The 21,408-nt window shown below is 37.6% G+C and overlaps 2 protein-coding genes across 4 annotated transcripts; both read left to right on the forward strand.

Annotated features, from left to right (window-relative positions):
- Window positions 1-2,859: 2,859 nt before the first annotated feature.
- On the forward strand, window positions 2,860-10,467 carry LOC113229114 (C-type mannose receptor 2-like). Of its 2 annotated transcripts, XM_026462607.1 has the most exons (6): window positions 2,860-2,919; window positions 3,461-3,595; window positions 3,827-3,967; window positions 4,252-4,452; window positions 7,209-7,454; window positions 10,100-10,467. In XM_026462607.1, the coding sequence occupies exons 1-6, from the start codon at window positions 2,877-2,879 to the stop codon at window positions 10,306-10,308; spliced, it is 975 nt and encodes a 324-aa protein (XP_026318392.1). In that variant the 5' UTR covers window positions 2,860-2,876; the 3' UTR covers window positions 10,309-10,467. The 2 variants fall into 2 exon arrangements, with proteins under 2 accessions (XP_026318392.1, XP_026318394.1); XM_026462609.1 differs by lacking the exon at window positions 3,827-3,967.
- A 4,639-nt stretch (window positions 10,468-15,106) lies between these two features.
- LOC113229117 lies at window positions 15,107-21,199 on the forward strand. Of its 2 annotated transcripts, none has more exons than XM_026462613.1 (7): window positions 15,107-15,341; window positions 15,814-15,927; window positions 17,206-17,352; window positions 17,552-17,713; window positions 17,886-18,014; window positions 19,485-19,578; window positions 21,137-21,199. In XM_026462613.1, the coding sequence occupies exons 1-7, from the start codon at window positions 15,270-15,272 to the stop codon at window positions 21,172-21,174; spliced, it is 756 nt and encodes a 251-aa protein (XP_026318398.1). In that variant the 5' UTR covers window positions 15,107-15,269; the 3' UTR covers window positions 21,175-21,199. The 2 variants fall into 2 exon arrangements, with proteins under 2 accessions (XP_026318398.1, XP_026318399.1); XM_026462614.1 differs by having other exon boundaries at window positions 17,925-18,014.
- Window positions 21,200-21,408: the final 209 nt, after the last annotated feature.

Consider the following 21,408-nt stretch of genomic DNA (forward strand, 5'->3'; position numbering starts at 1 on the left):
TAATTGCTATTTCGGTAACTACTCTAGCAAACCATAAAGTTTTTAATGCCCGAGTCTGTCATTTAAAAAAAATAAACAACTTAAAAAATACGTCACGACAATCGTGTGTGTTATTGTTTGGGCTGGTGATTTCGGTGTTTATTTATTGAAAACATACCGTAAATAGCGTTTTTTTAGTTTACCCTGAATATAGATGTTTATAAACTATACTTTAAGGAGTAATTTCATGGTAAACGTTAGAACCACTCAAACGGAATATTGTCATATTTACCCAAGTACACCAAAAATTTCATTAGTGCTTTTTAAGTGCAGGATTTGCGGTGTATTACTGCATTTTATTTGAGATGTTTTTGTTGTAGTACGGAAGGTATTTATCAAGCAATGCAGAATAATAATTTTTATTTATAAAAACTTGTATTTAAACTGAATCCTTTTCTAATTTGCGAAACCAAATAGCCGCCATTTTGCGGTAGGATGAGCGCATCGCGTGAGCGGATAACATGTCTGAACAACCCTCGAGTCTTAAATGTTTTTTCTTCAAATTTGGTCTATGTATAATCTTCCTTACAATATGTTAGGCCATTGTGCGAGTGGAGCAACGATGAAAACTATTAAATACTTCACAACAAAAGAATATAAAATGCTGAATCGACTAATGTAAAAACGTTTTATGGTGAAAATTGCAAGTGATGTGAGTTTGGTTACGTTGTATCAATGAGCTTTCTTTAGAGAGGTTACACACGGTGACTTTTAACAGCGACGCAAACGCGATGCAAACGCGATGATGTAGCGATACAGTCGCTAATCGTCTACATTTACTTAACTAATTTATTTATTTATTGTATTTATTAATTTCACTTTTAAATTTACAATTAACAAAACAAAATATTGTGCATAAACCTATACAGATTTTACGTACATGATTATTCAACATAAACGACTGTATCGACGCGGTCACGCGTTTGCATCGATGTTGTAGTGTAGCGATGTAACCCCCGTTTGACATATTGACCAAAACGTGCATTGTAATTATTCCAGGCATTCACAGCCTTAGATAAATAATAAAATAATTAAGATTAGTTAAAGAAATCCCTTTAGCTGATAAACTCGCCTTTGTATACTGACTCTATTTTTTGTTAAAATTTATAATCTGTTTTATGGTACAACAATGTATTTACATACTTATGACTACGAAAAATTTATAGTTCATTCTACTTAATATTATAAATGCGAAAGTACCTTTGTCTGTTACATTTTCACGCCTAAACGGCTGAACCAAACTTGATGAGTTTTGGTATAGAAATAGATGGGACCTAGGAGAAGTTATTAAAATTTGGTGGTACGAAGAATTCAATTAGTTTCTAATTATTTTTAGTTATCGTTCTAGTTGTCCTACAGGTTGTTTGTTTAAATTATAAGTAGAGGTAAAAGTAAGAAATTTTGTGGATTTTTACAAGATAAATAAGTATAGCGTGTCAACCCCATCTAGTGCGCCCGAAGCGTACTCGAAAGCATCCTACCCAATATCGCGACGACCCATCCTCGAGGAAGTAGATTAGTCTTTGCGAATGTAGATGGCGCTTCTCGCCGTCGACCCTGTTTTGCCAAAATATCACTTTTTAATGACCAAGTATGGTAATAACGAACGGACTTCCGATAACTTCCGTTTTATGCGTGATTACCGACCCGCATCCCCGCGCGCTCCAATTAGTATCCAAGAGTCCGCGTCTAACACTGGTTCGAGTTTGAAGTCTTTCATGTGCTATAATAAGTACGTCGTGGTATCTGTGTAATATCTCTGTGTCCCGTTTATTTATATGTAATAAATACCCATAATGCTCTACCGACTGACTTACTTATTTAGCCTGGCCATATAAGTATTTTTAAGTTTGTTGAATGTCACGATGTTCTACTACCATGACATTCAATCATTTTTTTTGTGAAATTATTCCACTACTTAGTTATAATGATTATAATCAAAGATCAAACACTTAAAAAAAAATTCATTCGATCCGGGTGGATTCGTACTAGACCCAGGTACTCTACCAATTAAGTAGCGAAACTAAAAGTTTTCTATATCATAATTAGGTAGCTAGATATACTTACCGAACCATTTGTTAGGTACTTATTATTTTCGCTTCTGATATGCCTCACCAGCGTAAAACTGATTTAGCGCGTAGCTAAAGCAGAGCTCGAGTGGCGAAAGTAGCTAGAACCCAAGAATCTGAGGAGCAAATTCAGACACGGCAAAATGTAGACGCCGAGTGTCACGAAGCTCAAAGGGTTGCCGAGACCGTGAAGCAGACTCTGGCCCGTCAGATTTTAGATACGGAGGTTCACGCATCCTCACTGAAGAGACGCCTGAAGAGTCTCAAAGACCATGTGTTTTGAAAGCTGAACGGCAGTCAGAAAGGAGACGTAGGTTTACAATGAGTACATGAGAGGCGTTTCACGATGCCGCTTTGCCTCGCAAGCGTAAATCTGTTCAAGCATAGCTGTAGCAGAGCTCAATCGACGAAAGTAGCTAGAACCCTAGAATCTGAGGAGCCAATTCAGACACGGCAGATTTTAGATGCGGAGCGTCACGACCTTGGAGCAGATACATATTTTATTTTATTTATGTTACCTTTTCACATCGATGTTTTAATGAAAATTATTATTAGTATAGTATTATTAGTATAGTACATTAGGCTACGCGAACTACTTATTATACGCAGTCAAAGTATATAAGTCTGGCACCAGCAAGTATTAAATTGCTTTAAATTTGTTTTATGTGTTTTATTAATTGTTCAATTAGGTATGATATAAATAGATGTTCATTGAGAGTTATTTATCATTTACTCGCAAAAATTCGGTCGCATCGTTTTTGCACAACAATGTTGCGACTGTTCTTGTTAGTGTTTCTTGTGGTTATTATCGGTAAGTTTAAATTTTACATTTTACATTTACATTTTATGTTCTTTTATTGAAATAGCTTAACTGTGATCTAAAAGTATCATTGCACAATTTCTGTAATGATTACTGTTTGTACTGTTTTTTACTTCTCGTCATATTTCCTAAAGCGTTTGATTTTGTGTCACATAAATAACTATTAGACAAAATGTACGTATATAATCTAGTAAAATTATATCTACAAAATCGCCAACAGGAAACACATTACATGAACACAACAGAATGAATGTCGGTAGATTAACTGTACAAATTTATAGAGCGAATGTGGATGGAGACGCGGGGAGAGGTATACCTTGGCGTACTTATCTTGATCAGATTAGGGTGTCCTTAAAATAGACTGGGTTATAAGTATTAAAAATAAAACAGCATGTAAGAAGAGACTGATAACAGTAGAAGAAGCGAAGGATGTTTGTCAATGTGTTTGCCTGCCCCAGTGGGAGAAAGGCGTGATAATACGTATGTATGTAATGTTATAAATAATTTGTTAACACAATGAGAATTATTGCAGATGCAGGAGAATTGGATAGGGTACATCCAAAATTTCGACCTGATTACAAATACGTGGCGACCATAGGGGGCTGGATGAAGATGCATCGCGTACCAACAGACTGGCGTGACGCCCGTACACGGTGCCAGCTCGAAGGTAAGCATATCAATAGCAGTACATTATCAATCTGCTTCCTCTGAGAAGAATGCCTACAACCACGAGGAATATAAATCATACATTTCTATAGACAATTTATACAAAGTAACAAAATACTTGTAATCGTTTGCGTACAAAATCAAGCGTCTTCTGTGATTTGTAAAGTCGATTCTCTCGAGATGCATAAAAAACGTATACGTGTGCTCAATACGAAAATGATGACTTCGTTAGGTGCTGACCTTGCGTCTCCGTCGGATGACCTGATGCTGAACGCCATGTTATTCATAAGCAAAGATGCCGTTGGTGTCAATTGTGGCGTCTACACCGGCATTCACTCTTGGTTCTCCAAGGGTGATTTTACCTCTATTGATGGTAGGTATATATTTTTTGCATCACATTTCCGTTGACTACAAGTAAAGACGTTGAATTTGTCTAATGGTTTTGGGTGACAGCCTGTGTCAACTCAAAATTAAAAGAGTTCCTTTTTATCTGTGTTTCTACATCACTGGCGTTCTTGTATTCCTTTATTTGGAAGGTAGCAAAATATGATATTGCTAATGCATCAGGCAGCCAAGCAATGCATCCAAAGTCTTTAAATAATAAAACGGGAGTGCGACTAGATACGATAGAATAACACACAAAATATTGTATTACAGGTACTCCCCTGTGGAAGATGCCGGTTGAACTTAGCAGTTCTCAGATGTGTTCTCGAAAGATACCGCACCCTTGCACAGTTCTTTTTCCTTCTGGTACAAATGACGCTGTGGATTGCAACCAACCTTATATCTTCATTTGCTATAGAAAGTATAATAAGGAGATTCATAATATTAAGAGTGAATGCGGAACTAATGATCCTGGTTAGTATATTTATCTGTAATCGTTTATCAAATTATCTTTGCCAAGAATCTATAAGCATCTATTGTAAAGTGACTCCGAAAACATATTTGGGTACTACTATGTAAAACGATGCTATTTTATTATGATGATATTCACCTACCACCTCTTAGACAAGGTTTGAATCCGGGTTCGCCTCTCTGAGGTTCCCGAAATTCATGTGCGTAATTGAATTTGAAATTTATCACAAGCTCTAAAAAAACATTGTGGTGAAACCTGCTCCTCGTAGAAGGGTTTACAACCCTCGGTATACGTGTGAAGTCCCCAACCGGCATTAGGCCAGCGTAGCGGACTATAGCCTAAAACCTCCACCTGGAGGAGACCCGTGCTCAGCAGTGGCACGTACAAATGGGTTGATGGCGATAATGGTGGTGGTGATGTGAAAGCTAGGAGAAGCTTTGTCTTGGATATAGAAATAGTATCAGTGATTCTAAGGTAAAACAAGGTGAAAGACCAGCCTCTAAATCTGGTGAATTAAACCATGTTACCATTTAGTTAATGCGACAGGAGCACAATGCTTATTAAAATTTGAGAATGTAGTCGAAAAGTAAATGAATTGTTCCTCTTCTTTCGGGTGTCATTGACCTTATACACTGCAACCAACTGATTATAAATTATTTGTGACTGTGAAAGTGTGGATTTTGGTAAATACTTTTTTGTATAAGTTTCTGCACTTTTATAAAACATTTAACCGTCTATATCGAGTTCTTAGGTTTTCGCGATTGTTACACATAGGAAATTAAACTATTTTTCCGGATTTAAATCGCGTATATTTGTTTTTTCAAACAAACAGACGTTTCGGGCCCTTTATAGGATGCAGGAGTTTACAGGCTTGACTGTGAGTGCGGTCTCTCTTATATTGGACAAACAAAGCGAAGTATTTGTACCCGCGTCAAAGAACATATAGCTGATGTCAAACACCGTCGCGTAAACAAGTCTGTAGTCTGCGAGCATGTCATGGATAAACCTACACATTCAATGAAGTTTGACAAACCCCAGATCCTTGCAAAAGAAGTCCGTTATCTACCCAGGATGCTGCGAGAGGCCATTGAAATTAAAAAATATCCTAATTTCAACAGGAAAGATAGTTTCTCCGTACCACCAGTTTGGGATCCAGTATTTCCTCTAATGAAAAATCCCAAACAGACATAAGACTGCAGTACTAATTAATATGTTTTAGTTTATTATAATTTCTATTAATAATTAATAATAAATTAAACTTAATAAAAATTCATTCAATAAAATAATTTGTAAAACTTAATGTAGCGTAAATTGGAATGTTTTCTTTGTAAAATTAAAAATAAGGTATTTAATTAATAACTATTAGACATAACTGGTTGAAGACTGTACCACCTCAGTCAATCGTGACCAAGGGACCTGTAAAGGGCACGAAACGTCGGTTTGTTTGAAAAACAAATATACGCGATTTAAATCCGGACAAATAGTTTAATTTCCTATTTAATCGTCTAGCTCAGGATCGGGATGCGAAAAAGGATCAGGGGGAGGCCTTTGCCAAGTAATGGCATATATCAGGCTAACTGTAATCGTCTAAGGTAACAACAAAAAAATGGACACTGCAAAATTAGTAAAATGTCATAGGTAGTCATAGACGGTTACACTAATATTTTGATATATGTGATGGGATTGTTAATTGAATGATACAAGAACTTGCTTGACGTTTGGATTTAAGAGTGTTCGTTATTGAAACGGCGAAGTTTCCTAGACCGAAAAGAATTGTTATCTACTGGTTTTGTTTGTAGAAAACATGGGTCTTGTCTAACTGGAAGTAGCTTTTGTGTTGTGTAAATATGATTGTGCTTCTGACATGATTAGAAACGAATTAATCTAGGCGACCTATTTTATATGACTAATTAATTTGCTTAACTCAACAGTATATACACTATGCACGCAACGCAGACTATAATTTTATTATCACGTTTAATGAAAAGCACAATGCGAATTCTGTAGAATATAAGTGGGCAGCGGCAGCGCTATCAAAACGTCAACACTAGGCAGCAAAGTAGATAACTTTCTGACGAAAGCTACAATTAGAAAGAAGAGATAATCATACTGATGTTGTGGTATCGCCATAAAGTTGTCTGCTTACCGGTATTCTAGATATATCAAGGAGAATGTAAATGGCAATGCATTATCTAATTCCCCTTTCCATTATAAGGGACCAGACTTAAGCCGGGGTTCCACCCCTATATTGAAGATATTCCAAGGATTCTCCACATTTATTTGGCGAAAGGCTGTGGAGTGACATTCCCTGCCTGCAGACTTATTCCCTGAACGTTATGACTTAGGCCTTTTCAAGGCGTAAGTGAATAGGCATTTTTAGGTGCGCATCCTCCATCATCGACCTCATCATCACTTTCCATCACGTGAGATGGAAGTGAAACGCGCACTTACTCTTTTATGTAAAAAAAAGTAAAATAAATAGGCACTGAGCATAAATCTGAAAAAAAAAATTGTTCTTACTAAACTCCGTTTACAATCATAATACAATGTACAGGTAATTGTGCACTTAGGTATAACTTTTGATGTCGTCAAAAAGTATAGGAAAGAGAAAGGTTATTTGAATTTATATTCTTAGATTCGTCTTGTAGTTATGACCAGCTGCGATCAATGCATGATGATCAGGGACTTTACATTACAACAAATTGTGTACAAACAAATACAACAATATTGTGTCCGTAATATAATTACTACTTTTCAGAATATAAATATTACGAAACACCAGGCCGATGCTACAAATTCCATCTGCAACCTCAAACCTGGCCAGATGCCTACAAGATCTGCCTGGCTGAAGGAGGACATCTGGCTATCGTAAACAGCGATGAGGAGGTTAAAGTCATATCCAGCATCTTTGAGCTGCATCCTGCTAATACCATGCTGTCGAAGTGGAAAGATCACTTGCTTCTAGGATTCATTCTATTTAATGAAACTTGGAATACTATACATGGTCAGTTTCTATATTTGGTCACATTATTTGTAATAGGGATTTATATTTGGAGTAAATTGAATTTCTCTCTGCTATCACACGGTGTAATTTCTCAAATTTTTATGATAGACATGTTGAATGAGAAACTTGGGGTAAATCTGTGCCTGGGATAGACTTACATAAATCAATGTTTGTTGGTATATGTACCATAATACGGTCAAATATCTCTAGGAGTTACGTTCGATAGGAAGCTGTCATTTAAAACACACGTGAAAACCGTCCGCGATCGCGTCCACTTTGTAAGGAGCCGCCTCCGCCACCTTCTCAACAACCATAGTAAACTCTCCCTTCGTAATAAGGTGATGTACACGACCTGCATCCACTCAATTATGACATACGCTAGGGTCGCATTAGCACAGGTAAATCCCGCCCTCATTCACCGCTTGCAGGCTCTCTAAAATAGATTCATGCGCAACGCGACGAGTGTCCCGTGGTACCTCCTCCTCTAGACCTCCATATAGATTTACGGCTCTCTACAATAGCTCAATTCATGAAACAGGCATCGATGAAGTACTTCTCCAACCCGGGTTGTGTCTTGTGGTGACTGCATCCAAGGTGGGGACGTACCCCCTCAGGAAACACCTCCACCGCGTACGTAGGACCCGTCGGCCAAGGAAAGTCCTCAACGACCCTATCACTCTCGCCACTTTGAAGGCCAACCAGATCGCTTATCATTCCAATCCGTCAAGTACCAACATCCTCGGCAGCGAGGTCGTACACGGCCTTTTGGCGGAATTCCCCAGTAGCGCCCTGAGTCGAGGTCCGTGCACACGTGGGGTTATTTTTAAAGGGTTAAGGGTGTTCAGCTCGCCCATTCATCTGGTGGCCCAGTCAAGGCCATCTGCGGCCAATTGCAAAATGTCCTTCAGAAAAAAATCTTTGCCGCGCAGAACAAAAATTACCATGTCGCAGCGAGCAGACGTAACGTATGCAGCTACAATAGTATTTAGTGCTGAGCATCCTAGGATATCCCTTGCAAATGGATTTCTATCAAGTGAAAAAAAAATCAGAGAACATGTTACATACTGTCTGGTTAGTATTCTGGTTCTTTTACACTAAATCACTGGTAATACACTACTGACATTTAAGTACTTACTATTTAATTTACCATGAGAACATACAGTTATTTACGTTACCATAGCTTATTACTATTAGAATTTAACCAGGAGATTTGTGTGTTTGTGTCTGTGAACTTCACTTGTTTACTTCAATGTCTATCTACATCTTGATTACATATCACTTCACTAGCTTCACTATCGAAGAAACTCGTGTATCTTTGATATGGGTCCATGTTTACTACATAGCATCATGGCGAGAGAAGCCGAATGATGCTCAGGCAACTAGCCACTTCCCCTGAATCCGCAGTCGAGATCACGTTTAAGCAGAAGCATGAAGCCGGAGAAGAAAGAAGGAGCCAATACGATAGAAAGACTAGAGATTAAAAAAAGAATATAGAGAATATGTTTTAGAAAAAGAATATATTATTACAAGATGTATTCTGGGATCAATTCTAAGTACTTAATATTTACGTCTAAGCGGGCTTCAAAAATATGGCGTCGTCACGTTGACGAACTGCTTTTCCTATGGTTTTGGTGTACATAAACAATAACAAGTAACTACCACAATGTAACACTGCATAACTGTACCTATCACGTATGCGAAGACTTTAGATTACTAATTTACTCGAAAAACGATCGATTGATCACAGATTTGTATGTAAAAGAATTACATGTGCATCTTCTGATGTTTCAGATCAGAATGAACGAGAAAATACCAAGGTAGTGTGGTACTTTGATCGATAAAGATAATGCAATCATTTTACGCAGAAACTGGTTTTTTTTTATCTTGAATTACCAATAAAGAACAATATATATATATATTTACTTAGTTTTGTCGATATATTTACAAAAAAATATACTTCTTACCAAATTCTATTACAAACCAATTGTTCTCCATATTGAAAATTAGGTAAATCTATCGACAAAACTGAACGAAAGACTATCAACTAGTACAGCTTCATTTAAAAATGTTCAAAAAAAAGGAAACGTTTGTGATGACGCTATATGAAAAAACTTAAAATACCTTCGATAGCTCGTGGAGAGCTGCTGGAAACGTGGGCTCGCAAGTAAAAGAAAGGGAAGCCGTGTTACCACCAACCTTTACTGTCCGAAACGTCAAAGGGCTCGTGCGTAGCGCTTCACCAATTCGCTTGCGGCGGACCACCAATAACGCCACCATGTAAACACTTGCGTACACAGCTTAATGCTAGGCGGAGATGCGGGCAGTTAATTTATAAAAAATGCGATGTTGCGGATGCGGATTTTTAAGTTCGAATTTTCAACGTCACACACAATTATTTTTAATTTCACTGGCGATTTATGCGGCTTGGGCGTAGCACGGATGGGATGGAAAAGGAAAATGGAGGTGCGGGCTCAGACAAACTACCTGGCGTTAATAGTTTGGCTACTTGCATAAATACAAATAGTTCGTTAAAATAAAAATCTTGTTTGATTAATTTCAAATATAATTTAAAATAATAGAAAAGAAAACTAGCTCGATAATCAGGTCTTACACTCTGACATAATATTTACAATATTGTCTTCCAGGGCAAAGTCTTCACGAGGCAGGTTTTGCGAGCTGGAAGGAAGGACAACCTAACAATTGGCCCCATCCCGACAACTCTGGTCACCTTGACCTTTATGGTAATAACCAGAGCTGCGGTTCAATGGTTCGCGGCGGTCTTTTAGATGATATTTGGTGTGACACTCAATTCGCTTTCATATGCGAAAGACCTTTACCGGATGTTGCAAAGTGAACCGTTTTCATGTGAATGATGAGGATGGAGGTCGCAGGAAGCTTTATAAATGGTAGGTTCTGAATTACGAAACATATAAGTCCTTTATAAATTCAGAAAATGTTTGAAAAAACATCAACTTTTTTAATTTTTGTTTTTTGCGATGATTGTTATATGAACAGATGTTATTTAAAAATTATATTAATTATTCAATTACTTACGCAAGTTATTGTAATATGTTTAACGCTTATTTTAAAAACTAATACGAATAAAGTAACTTTACGATGAAATGAGTTTTTACTATTTTCACCACTTTGGGATCACATCGTCCGTTTTCGTTTCGTTTTCGTCCGACACATCAGTGCACTTTAACCAGTGACCTTAGTCCATGTTGAATCCTTTTCTTTACCATAAGTTTAAACCTTGATACCTTGAAAACCTTAGAACATGTTGGTTTGCAGTTATTATTACAACAGATGTTTGGTACATGCATGCTACTGATTTTGAAACAGGAGACAATTTTTTTCAACTGTAGCAGGAGACAAGTTCTTGAAAAAGTGTGAACAACAAGTGTGAACAGGAGACAATTTCATTAATTGATGCGTGATACACCCATTAAGTGTAATATATAAAACTGTAATGAGAATTATATTTTTGACAGCCTTTTAATTTTTCATTGACTATTATTTTAAGGAGAACATGTATGGTGCAAAAAAATATATGATAAACATAAATAGATGGTATCCAAATAGTTTAAAAACACTGATGAAATGAGTTTTTACTATTTTCACCATTTTGGGATCACATCGTCCGTTTTTGGCAGTATTCGAACCTGCGTCTGTGCTATATCAAGGTGACCGCTTTACCAACTGAGCTACAAATCGAGTCAGCAGTCCTTACCAATTTCTCTATGCGTTTGTTACGGTTCTTTCATTCAGTTCAGTTTTCGTTTCGGGGCGCTCCTTCACAGCGAACATTCGCTTGTAATGTAACAGTCAAAAGCGCGCATTACAGGCGGTGAGCCGAGGGTTCGTTGCGCAACACTTGTAACATTCGGTAGCCTCTTTCACCGAGAGCATTCGTCTGTAATGTAACAATCTGTTCAGATTGTAAGGCTGCGACTCCACCACATATAGTGGAAATGCTTTCAAGTCGTTACTTAAGTTAGGTGCTGCGAGTGCCTTTGAGTGCCTATGAGTGCCTATAAGTACATCCGATTGCTTGCGAGCACCCGCGAGAGCCACGAGTGCCCGCGCGTACCTTTGAGTGCTTGCGAGTACCTGTGAGTGCCCGCGTGAGTCCGAGAGTGCCAAGAGTGCCCACGAGTGCCTTCGAGTGCCCGCGAGATATGCTATACGTGTTCTATTTAGTTCAGTTGATATTAAAAAAAAATATTGGTATATATGACTAAAGTACCTATTGAATACAGCGGTTTTCTAGTAAAATTTCGAGGTAAATTTTTCTATCACGAACATGTTTGGAATGTTTTCACACCGTATCTCACCGTACCTCAAAACCAACTTCAAAAAGTTTTTTTTGTAAGTAAGTACTTTAGGCGATCATATGCAATGATTCTTTTTTGTTGGAAAGAGGGCACCTCAGTAGTAATTTCATTGAATGATGAATCCGGCTTCGCGGACTTTCCGGTGACCAATTTCAATAAAACTTGGCAAATAAATATGATTTCACGAATTTTTGAGGTACTTACTCTGTACTGATATTCTACTATATAACGGAAACGGTAATGTGCACGGACGAAAAACTGCGAGACAGGCGCCACCTGCATTTACAGAGTGTATCACACGCTCCCACTGCCGGTAGACCTTGACGGGGAACAGTGGTGGTAGACGAGTGAGGACACAGTGGTAGTTGGATTCTCGGGTTGTACACACGCTACCCAGAAACTGTCCTACGTTTCGCTTAGTACCTGATTTGATCGTTAAAATTAATAAAAAGTCCAAGATGTTATTCGATTTTAAAGTGATTAAAATATACAGTGTTACTCTTAAAAAATGTAATCTCATAGTATGATTCCTAAATATGCCTAAACGATGTCTGAAGATTCAGTTCTAAGCCCTGACGGCTCCGACATCAGGACCCCGATTCAGAACTCTTCGATATTTTAATCGAATCACTCCTTCGATTGGATATCATTCTCGAATCGAAGGGCGCTTTCTGAGCTATTCAGTTAAACGTTTGGTTCGGATTAGACTTGCATTAAAATAAATTAATAAAATTGAACAAAATCCAGACTTTACTTAAAATAATAAGAGATTTCCATATTAATTCTTGTTCTGAATAAAATTTGTAGCCTTTGCCGGTCGAGAAGTTAGAGTAATCCTACGGGAGTGACGTCATTTCGGTTCGGTTTCTAATACGACGGTTCGACGTTCGATTCGGGTGTTGTGAATCAAAATGAAAATAAATCGTACGATATCAAATCGAATCGGTCGACAACTGAGTTATCGTACGGTTCTGAATCGACCCCCAGATGCAAGACCGCAATCCACCTACCCACTACTTCAAGACGTTGATCAAAATGACAATTAATTCTGGAACAACAGAACACGAACTTGCTACGAGAAACGTTCTAGTCTGTGTTCATTCGTCAACCCGGATGCACGTGGTGGTGCGTAGGCGATCCAAATACCAATACGCTATTATTTATAGGAGCGAATGCTACAATAAAAATACTAGAGTGAAATAACTTCCGAAATATTCCATTTTCTGAAGTCTGAAAGCGGTATAACGATAAAAATGAATTATTTATATTACAGATATAGAACTTAAAATTCTGGCTCTGGATCGAGTTACGCAAATAATTTTTTTAGGCAAAATTGAAACTTTTCGTTCATTCATAATATAAGAGTCGTTATAAAAGATCTTTCTTTTCATGTTCGAAAACAATTTTAATTAAATTCGTGTAGGGTCTTTGACATATTGATAAAACTAGATCCATAGACCACATACCTAAACTAGATCGTTTACAAATTTGCGAAAACTTCAAAATTGCGATTTTTAGATTTCTCACTGATGGCGTTATGGCAAAAAGTCGTTAAAAACCATTGACTTACAATTATATGGACGTCGGGTCCGCGCTAAAAAGTGTCCGCACTTGTAAGGCGCTAAAATCGTATACAGAGCGCGAAACTCCGCTTTAGTCTTCATTTGTTCGACTGACAGCGCGATACTGCGATGACATTACAATTTAAATTTCGAATAGGTTGACTTGGGACATTTTTTTCGTGGTTTTTGTATTAGACCCGTCGTCCATTTATTTGTAAGTCAATGTTAAAAACCAAAAACAAAGATCTATTCTGCAACAAGCACATATAAAAATTCATAAGGACCGCTAGTTCGTTCCGTGGCTTAATTGGCATAGCGTTTGGTACGATTTTCTGGAAGAGGTTGATTCTCATCCAGCCGGATCGAGAGAATACGAGTGGAGTAATTTCACAAAAATAATTGAATAACACGGTGGTCAAACATCGTGACATTCAATAAACTTAAAAATTTCAGAATGGTGGTTCGTGATTTGGTTGTAGATTGCAATGGCAGTCGAAAAGTAACTCGATAGCCACTGTCAAGCTGAAGCAAGTGCTCTTAAATTTTAATAGAATACCAAACGTGCATAATCCTGCCATCGACACACACCGAGGTGATTTAAAATTAGCAGGTTTGGGGCCGAGGTAATGTAATATGAATGATATAAGATTAAGCGGAGAAAATTTGACACAGAACCTCGATTGACAAACGCCCGATGGCGAATGACGGGGCAGCGAGCGGCGCGCTGTTTTGTTCACCCGTTGGGTTGTAAATGTGAATTAAATAACTGTAGGGCTTCAGTTGAAAACCAAAATTAAGCAGGTTCTCTGTAGTATTTAAAAATAAATATCTCCATGTGATAATTATGTGCAAAGTTTGATATTTTATTCATTATAATTCTTTTATTTATATTTATATTATTTATTATTATAATTCAATTTAGTTCTTAGGTTTCGCGATTGTTACACATAGGAAATGAAACTATTTTTCCGGATTTAAATCGTGTATATTTGTTTTTTCAAACAAACCGACGTTTCGGGCCCATCCCAGAATTCCAATTTACGCTACATAAATAATAGCATAAATAAATAGCGTAAAATTAAAAATAAGGTATGTAATTAATAACTATTGTAACTATAGTGAAAAAATAGGGTGGTTTGCATTAATATTAGCCATAACTGGTTGAGGACTGTACCACCTCAGTCAACCGTGACCACGGAACCTGTAAAGGGCCCGAAACGTCGGTTTGTTTGAAAAAACAAATATACGCGATTTAAATCCGGAAAAATAGTTTCATTTCCTAATTCAATTTAGACTTATATTTTAGCCTGTTATCGGGATTTTATATGATTGTGTAAAGTACATCCTATCGTGTTTAATTAATTAGTACATTGTTTAGACAATCCTTAGGTATAGCGTACATATTTTATCAGATCGTTATTTAATAGTATACACCCAAGCTGTTTCATCTAGCAAAACAGTTTTCCCTGCTTCCCAGGTGACTCGTCTTAAGATCAAAACTGTTTTTTTCTACTCTTGTACTGTAGTCTATCTATTATAATTTCATAAAAAATATCGAAAAGGTGCTCTGAGTCGAAGTATAAGTATCGAAAAGTTCTGAATCAAAATTCTGTTGTCTATGATACTTGCCACTGAGCCTTCATCCTCCAATAGACAAACCATAGAAAATTCGATGTGTTATTTCCATCCTCTAAGGTTAGGATGGAAAAAAAATAAACAAGTCTAAGCATAGGACATTGGCATAAACAGAAACATATCTGACATATAGCTAACATATTAATTATGTATCACATAGGGTTCACAGATTCATAAATAATGTACTAAAGACAAGGTTTCATTTCTTTCTCCATTATTTAAAACCAATATAAAAGTTTCTTACATTCGTGGTCTAATAATGTAAACATAACAAGCATACAATGTTTACGATTAGTTGTTATGATCTCCACCCGTTGGCAGCAAAGTATCGAAAAATATGGCAAATTGCTCAGGTATACAACTTTCTTATTTAACGAGGTGCATAAGAGCGATGCTATTATATATAAATATGAATACTGCGTGCAAAATGGTGTGTTGAGAAAGCGCGCGGCGACGGAACGCGTGCACGGACTAGAGGCCAGGAAACGAAGTGAGGAGGGGTGCTGTGGTGCGTAAGTGCCACGTAACGTTGCGATGTGTGGCATCGCTCTGAGGGTCAACGGGTCTCATGCAATGTGTTATACTAAGCTCAATCTTATACTCGTACACATACTCGACAGAAATAGGTAGTGGTACTACTTCCCTGGATGAGTTCTTTCACAAGGAGATCTACTGCTACTAACTTCTTCGCATTTTCTTACAAATTTACGGCAGTGGTCAGTCTGCAATCCAGATATTCTGATTTTGGGAATTCCGAAAGATAGCAACACATAACAAGTTTCTTAGGTCAAGATGTTGAGTAAGAATATTGTTTTATTCTTGCAGCATGCTTCCGACTGCATGATGGTTCTAATGGCTGTGAGCTGCTGCAAGTGCTGGAGTTTAAATATCGGAGATTCCGATTCGTCTGACGACGATGATTCAATAAACTCGTACAAGGTGAGAATGAAATAGAAATAATGATCATGTTGAATATACTAAATTCAATGTACAGACGGCAGCACGGGATGCACAAGTCGCGCTCACCCCGCGCGGTCACCGAGCGAACTCCGCGTGGCCGCCGCGCAGCGACCGCATGCGTCTAACTGTCATGGCAATATACTCTCTATTTATTTAGCTTTTACGTTTTAACTTAAATGAGTGTCACCTTTCCGAAAACCGAAACCTTTCAGAACTTTAAAACACAAAGATCTGAGGGGCACTGCCACTGCGCCCGTCACCCTGAGACATAAGTTGATAAGTCTCTCGTGCCTGTTATTTCACCAGGACCCTTACCCTTCAAAATCAAAACGCAGTAATGCTCACATTCCTGCTTGGCGGCAGCAATAGGTAAGGAGGGACTACTTCCTTGGAGGGACTCTTCCACTAGGAGCTCTATTGCTAGAATAAACTATACATACAGCAACGTCAATGGAACACGGGAGCCAGCGAGTGATTGATTTATGTTACATACATAAGCTCACGCCATTATCCCACATGAGAGGTAGGCAGAGACAATAGAATGTCACTTTACTCTATCCTGTTACATCCTTACATAAATCAACTACCCTTTTCATACAACTTCTTTTATTCTCGTCACTTCGGATCCCAGCCTTTTGAGGACATCAATGATCTGGTCACTGATTTATTTTAAAAGCGCAAATTGCCCTCTACCGTGCAATAAAAACCGACGATTGTTTCATTTTCTCTTCTTTCTATAGGGATGAACAACTCGCATGACGAGGCGGCTAAGGCGTTAAAGCATTGGGTTGCTAAAAACCGATGGTTGTTCCACATACAAAGTAACTAGAGCTAAAGATCCTGGAAGCGGCTACATTCATTTCTATCATATGTAACTGCAAAATAATGTTGAAACTGTTATCAATTAAGAAACTACAGTTACAATAGAGTAACTTTATCCTTGAATGTCATAGAGCATGACATTCAAGATGACATTATAAATATAGATAGATATTTATAATCAGCAGCAGAGTGTTTATGATCTTCAGATTGATAATGATCATCATGTAACGATATCATCAAAATGAAGTTTGGAAGGCTGTTCATGAAAACTCTTGTCATCTGCAGTAGCTCTCGTTCAATTAGGAACATCAAAGTCCAGTCGACAATAACAATTGAAGTCGTCAAACCGCTATCTTTTCGGTCGTCTTGTTTTTGTTATAAATATATATATAAATATCTGAAATAAAGATAATTTTAACATAATTTTGTTTGTAGATAACAGCAAAAACGAAATCCAATATTCTTAAGTCTGGTGTCAATTTATCAAAAACCCAAGAAGATCCCAAAGAACACCAAGTTGAAGTCGAAATTCACCACCACGATGGCGCTGGCGATGTTGGAGGAAGCAAGCACATAGTCGAGGTGATAAAATAAATGTTAACCAATAGCGTCAAGTTTGTTTATGAAACTGATAAACAAACTAAAAGAACATTTTGTAAGTACTTTAATGTTTATAAAATTTTAATTTGCAAAATTCGAAAATTCTCGAAATACAACAATATCCCAAATACTTTCCCAAGAGACGACAAGCAATAACTTTATTTAAAACATCCATCTGCAGATGCTATTAGACTCAGATAGCGAAGTAAAGTCAGATGTGAATGCGTCAGATCAGAAACTAGTCTTCGAGTCTTCAGTGTCGTCAATAGAGAGCAAAATTGGAGGCGTTAAGAACGATTGCTACCAGGACAGCGATTCGGAGGATATTGAGATCATAGAAATGGTAGGGACACCATTTTAATAAGTTATAAATCTGAGCATTTTGTGAAATGTGAAGTTCAGTCTGAATTGATAGGTCAATTTTCCATTTAAAAAAAAAACCAAATTTCGTTACAATTTGACCTCCTAAGTAGTATACGTCAAAGATTATTTTTTTGGAAATGAGCCGTTTTTAGGTAGATCGACTGGATAATACCTTAGCTTTCCATTCAAAGAGCAGCAGCTTCGAAATCACCAACGAGTGTTATACAGAAGACACCGTCAGCACATGCCTCAATTCCAGCGTCATGAGAAGTTCGCTTGTGGTCAGTTTCTGATATATTTTTTGTACTAATTTTTAAGTTGTTGAGAACGAGGCTGCCGGCCGGTTTGATAAATATGTACGTGATTTTAAGAGTAAATAAAAACGGAATTTCCTTTCGGAATTTACTTTTATTTCTTAATTTAGAACTTCTTACTAAGCAACTGATGTTACTTTTCTAGATTGGCGCGAAAATAATGAAAAATTTAAATAAAACAGTTAGATAAGATCATTGACTTACAATTATATGGAAGTCGGGTCCGCGCTAAAAAGTGTCCGCACTTGTAAGGCGCTAAAATCGTATACAGAGCGCCAAACTCCGCTTTAGTCTTCATTTGTTCGACTGACAGCGCGATACTGCGATGACATTACAATTTAAATTTCGAATAGGTTGACTTGGGACATTTTTTTCGTGGTTTTTGTATTAGACCCGTCGTCCATTTATTTGTAAGTCAATGGATAAGATCGATATATTTTTGAAGAGATGATGAAAACGGTATTTCGAGCATTCCGTTTCTCATCTGCAATCAGAAAATCAAATCTTGTCTCGATTTACATCACCCGCATTCAACAGTTTAGGCGTTTTTTTATCCGATTTTTTTATCAATTTGCATTAAATGTGAAGTGTGTGAAGTCATCAAGTGAAGAAGATTTAGTAGCAGTGAAGCTCTTGTGAAAGAGTTCGTCCAGGGAACCTACCTATTTCTGCCGCCAAGCTGTAAAGTGAACATTACTGCGTTCCGGTTTGGAAGGGTGCTGTTGATCCTACAGGCACATGAGACTTGTCAACTTATGTCTCAGGGTGACGGGCGCAGTGGCAATGCCCCTAAGAGCTTTGAAATTTTTAGCAAGCAACTGCAACTGTTATGGATAGGCGTGTCTCTGACCAGTCGTGCACTTGTCCGTTCCGTCATTTTGGTATTATAAAAGAAAACTATAGCTGAAAAGGAGGCTTAATTTTCAGTTTGGCAAAATGATTTTTTTTATGGGTTGAAGAAGTTAGAATATTGCGATATCATGGCGTTGTTGAAAGCGGATTACGTAGAAAAATAAACCATAATAAAAAAAAAGGTTTTTTTTTTTTTAATTCACGGACTTATCAAACCGCGCTCGTACAGTCTAGCGAAGGTTTACCATATTATGTATTAGTAGTTTAACAAAATTAGCTATGTTTTAAGATATCTGCCGCTATTGAAAAGGCGCTTGTGGCAAAATTCAAAACCGAGAAAATAACGTTTATAGAAATGAACTTGAAAAATATATCTGTTTTTCTCTATCAGTAACTTCATGTCTTATTCACTTAGGATAATAAAAATAGTGACACATCGGGTTATTTTTCTGTCACAGCAATATACATAACAAATTTCTTGACTAAATGTCACATGCGCCGTTTCAACCAACTGTTTATCTAATTACCTTACTTTAAAAATAACTCGGAAAGCTTCAAATGACCTTTCGTTAATCATTTTTATAGGAAATCAAGCAAACTGCCCACGTCGAGGCAAGGTCATCGCTACAATCGGCTTCTCGTTTCCCCTCAGTGCATTCAACCAGAAAGACAGATAAAAGTAAGTACATCTTTATACGTAATCAGACATTATTTTGTCCACTGGACACATAATTCGTCTCTGCCATTAAGCCGAGCTCAGTTCAATCTCGGAATAGGCAAGTAGCCCCTTTATACAGTCGCTAGCGCGCGGGAAAGCCTGCACGCGCAATTATGTGGGATTACCAGTTTGAATTTTTAACCGTTTCAAAAAAACGCAGGAGGTTATACTTATATTATATTATTTATATATTTTTTTTATTATATTATATTATATTCGGCTGTACGTATGTTTTATATATATTTTCAGATATCTCCGTCAATTGTGGACAGATTTTAAAAATTCTTTTTTTGTTTGAAAGGGTGCACTCTCGTGGTGGTCCCATTGACACCAAGTCAGGATCTGATGAGGGGATCCCATGAAAATGGAGGAAAGTCCTGAAATTTTATAGGTATGTCAGTGTTCTCACCAATTTCTCTCCGTCAATTGTGGACCGATTTTGACAATTCTTTTTTGTTTGAAAGGGTATACTCTCGAGGCGGTCCTTGATGCCGTTCAGGGTTCGTTTCGGCTATCACAAATTACTAATTATTTTCCGCTAATAAAAGCCGACTTTCCACTTGACACAATACATTTACGAGTATAATCAATAAATCACCGTGACTATGACAACCAGAAGAGAAAATGTAAAATGTACAAAGGTGTCCGTAACAGTTTCATTGTCACCAAGAAGTCAGAATCTGATAAGAGGATCCCATGGAAATCGAAAAAACCCGATAAGCAAACTTTTGAAGTCGGTTTTTTTCCAATGAAAAAGTTACAATAATTAAGCTAACGATCTTTCGCGCGTTTGCTCGTGTTCGTTTTTGTTACAACGGAAACAGAGTCCATGTAAAGGCTAATAGCGAGATCTAGAGAATAGAGATAGATCGCGCGCTGGTGCGTGTTGGTTCTTCCGAGGTCTTTACACGAGCGCTCAATCCAGCACGATTGCTGTATCACGCGTGATAGTGTCCGTATAAACCCCGCTATTCCAAAATTTAACATGGCTGGAAATAGTAATTATGACATTTACCAAAATGTGACAGTTTTCGCCTTTCTTTAGGGCTCGTGTACACGTTAAGAAATTCGTCGTGTCTACTACAGAAAATATGAGAATGGTCTTGTACACGACAATAACTTTAGCCACGCAAACATGTCGTGTCTGTTGTAGACGAGAAAATGATGAGTATGTACTCAGTATGAATAATTTCGGACAAACGTTTGTAGGGTAAAATGTGTCAGTGCATTGCGAGTCTCCTTTGGGTAACTGTGGTTTTACTACCGGCTGTGGGAAGAACTTTGTTGTTGCATTATGTTGACTACTAAGCAACACCCGTCCACGCGTGTAAACGTTTGTTTACTGACAATGCACCTCACCCCGCTCCATACGATAGTGGCAAAGCGTGTCGTCGCAGGCACGACACAAATTCTTGCATAGACCCGGCGACTTTTCTTAGCGTGGACACGCGCTCTTATTGTGTGTTTTAAGATTCCATTACTATGCCTTGGTACTTCGAATCTTGTTTTACTTTTTCAGATATCAACAGACTGAATGGCGACGACTTACCAGTTTAGCACCTGTGTACGGCTTTAACATTACGCCCAAATGAAATACAACAGTTATTTTCAGTACTTTGCCGCGTTTCTGTACATTTATTATCATACTACATAGGTCCATACTGGGTATAGGTATTCCCTAAGAAGAAATCATAGTCGAACACATATAATAATAAATTATAACCGAAACTTTAAAAAAATACAGTTGTATGGACAACGGCGCACCAGACTACACATTTTTGTTCGAAAATC

The sequence above is a fragment of the Hyposmocoma kahamanoa genome, unplaced genomic scaffold (genome assembly GCF_003589595.1).
Source record: "Hyposmocoma kahamanoa isolate Upper Pololo Valley unplaced genomic scaffold, ASM358959v1 277, whole genome shotgun sequence".
NCBI lineage: Eukaryota > Metazoa > Arthropoda > Insecta > Lepidoptera > Cosmopterigidae > Hyposmocoma > Hyposmocoma kahamanoa.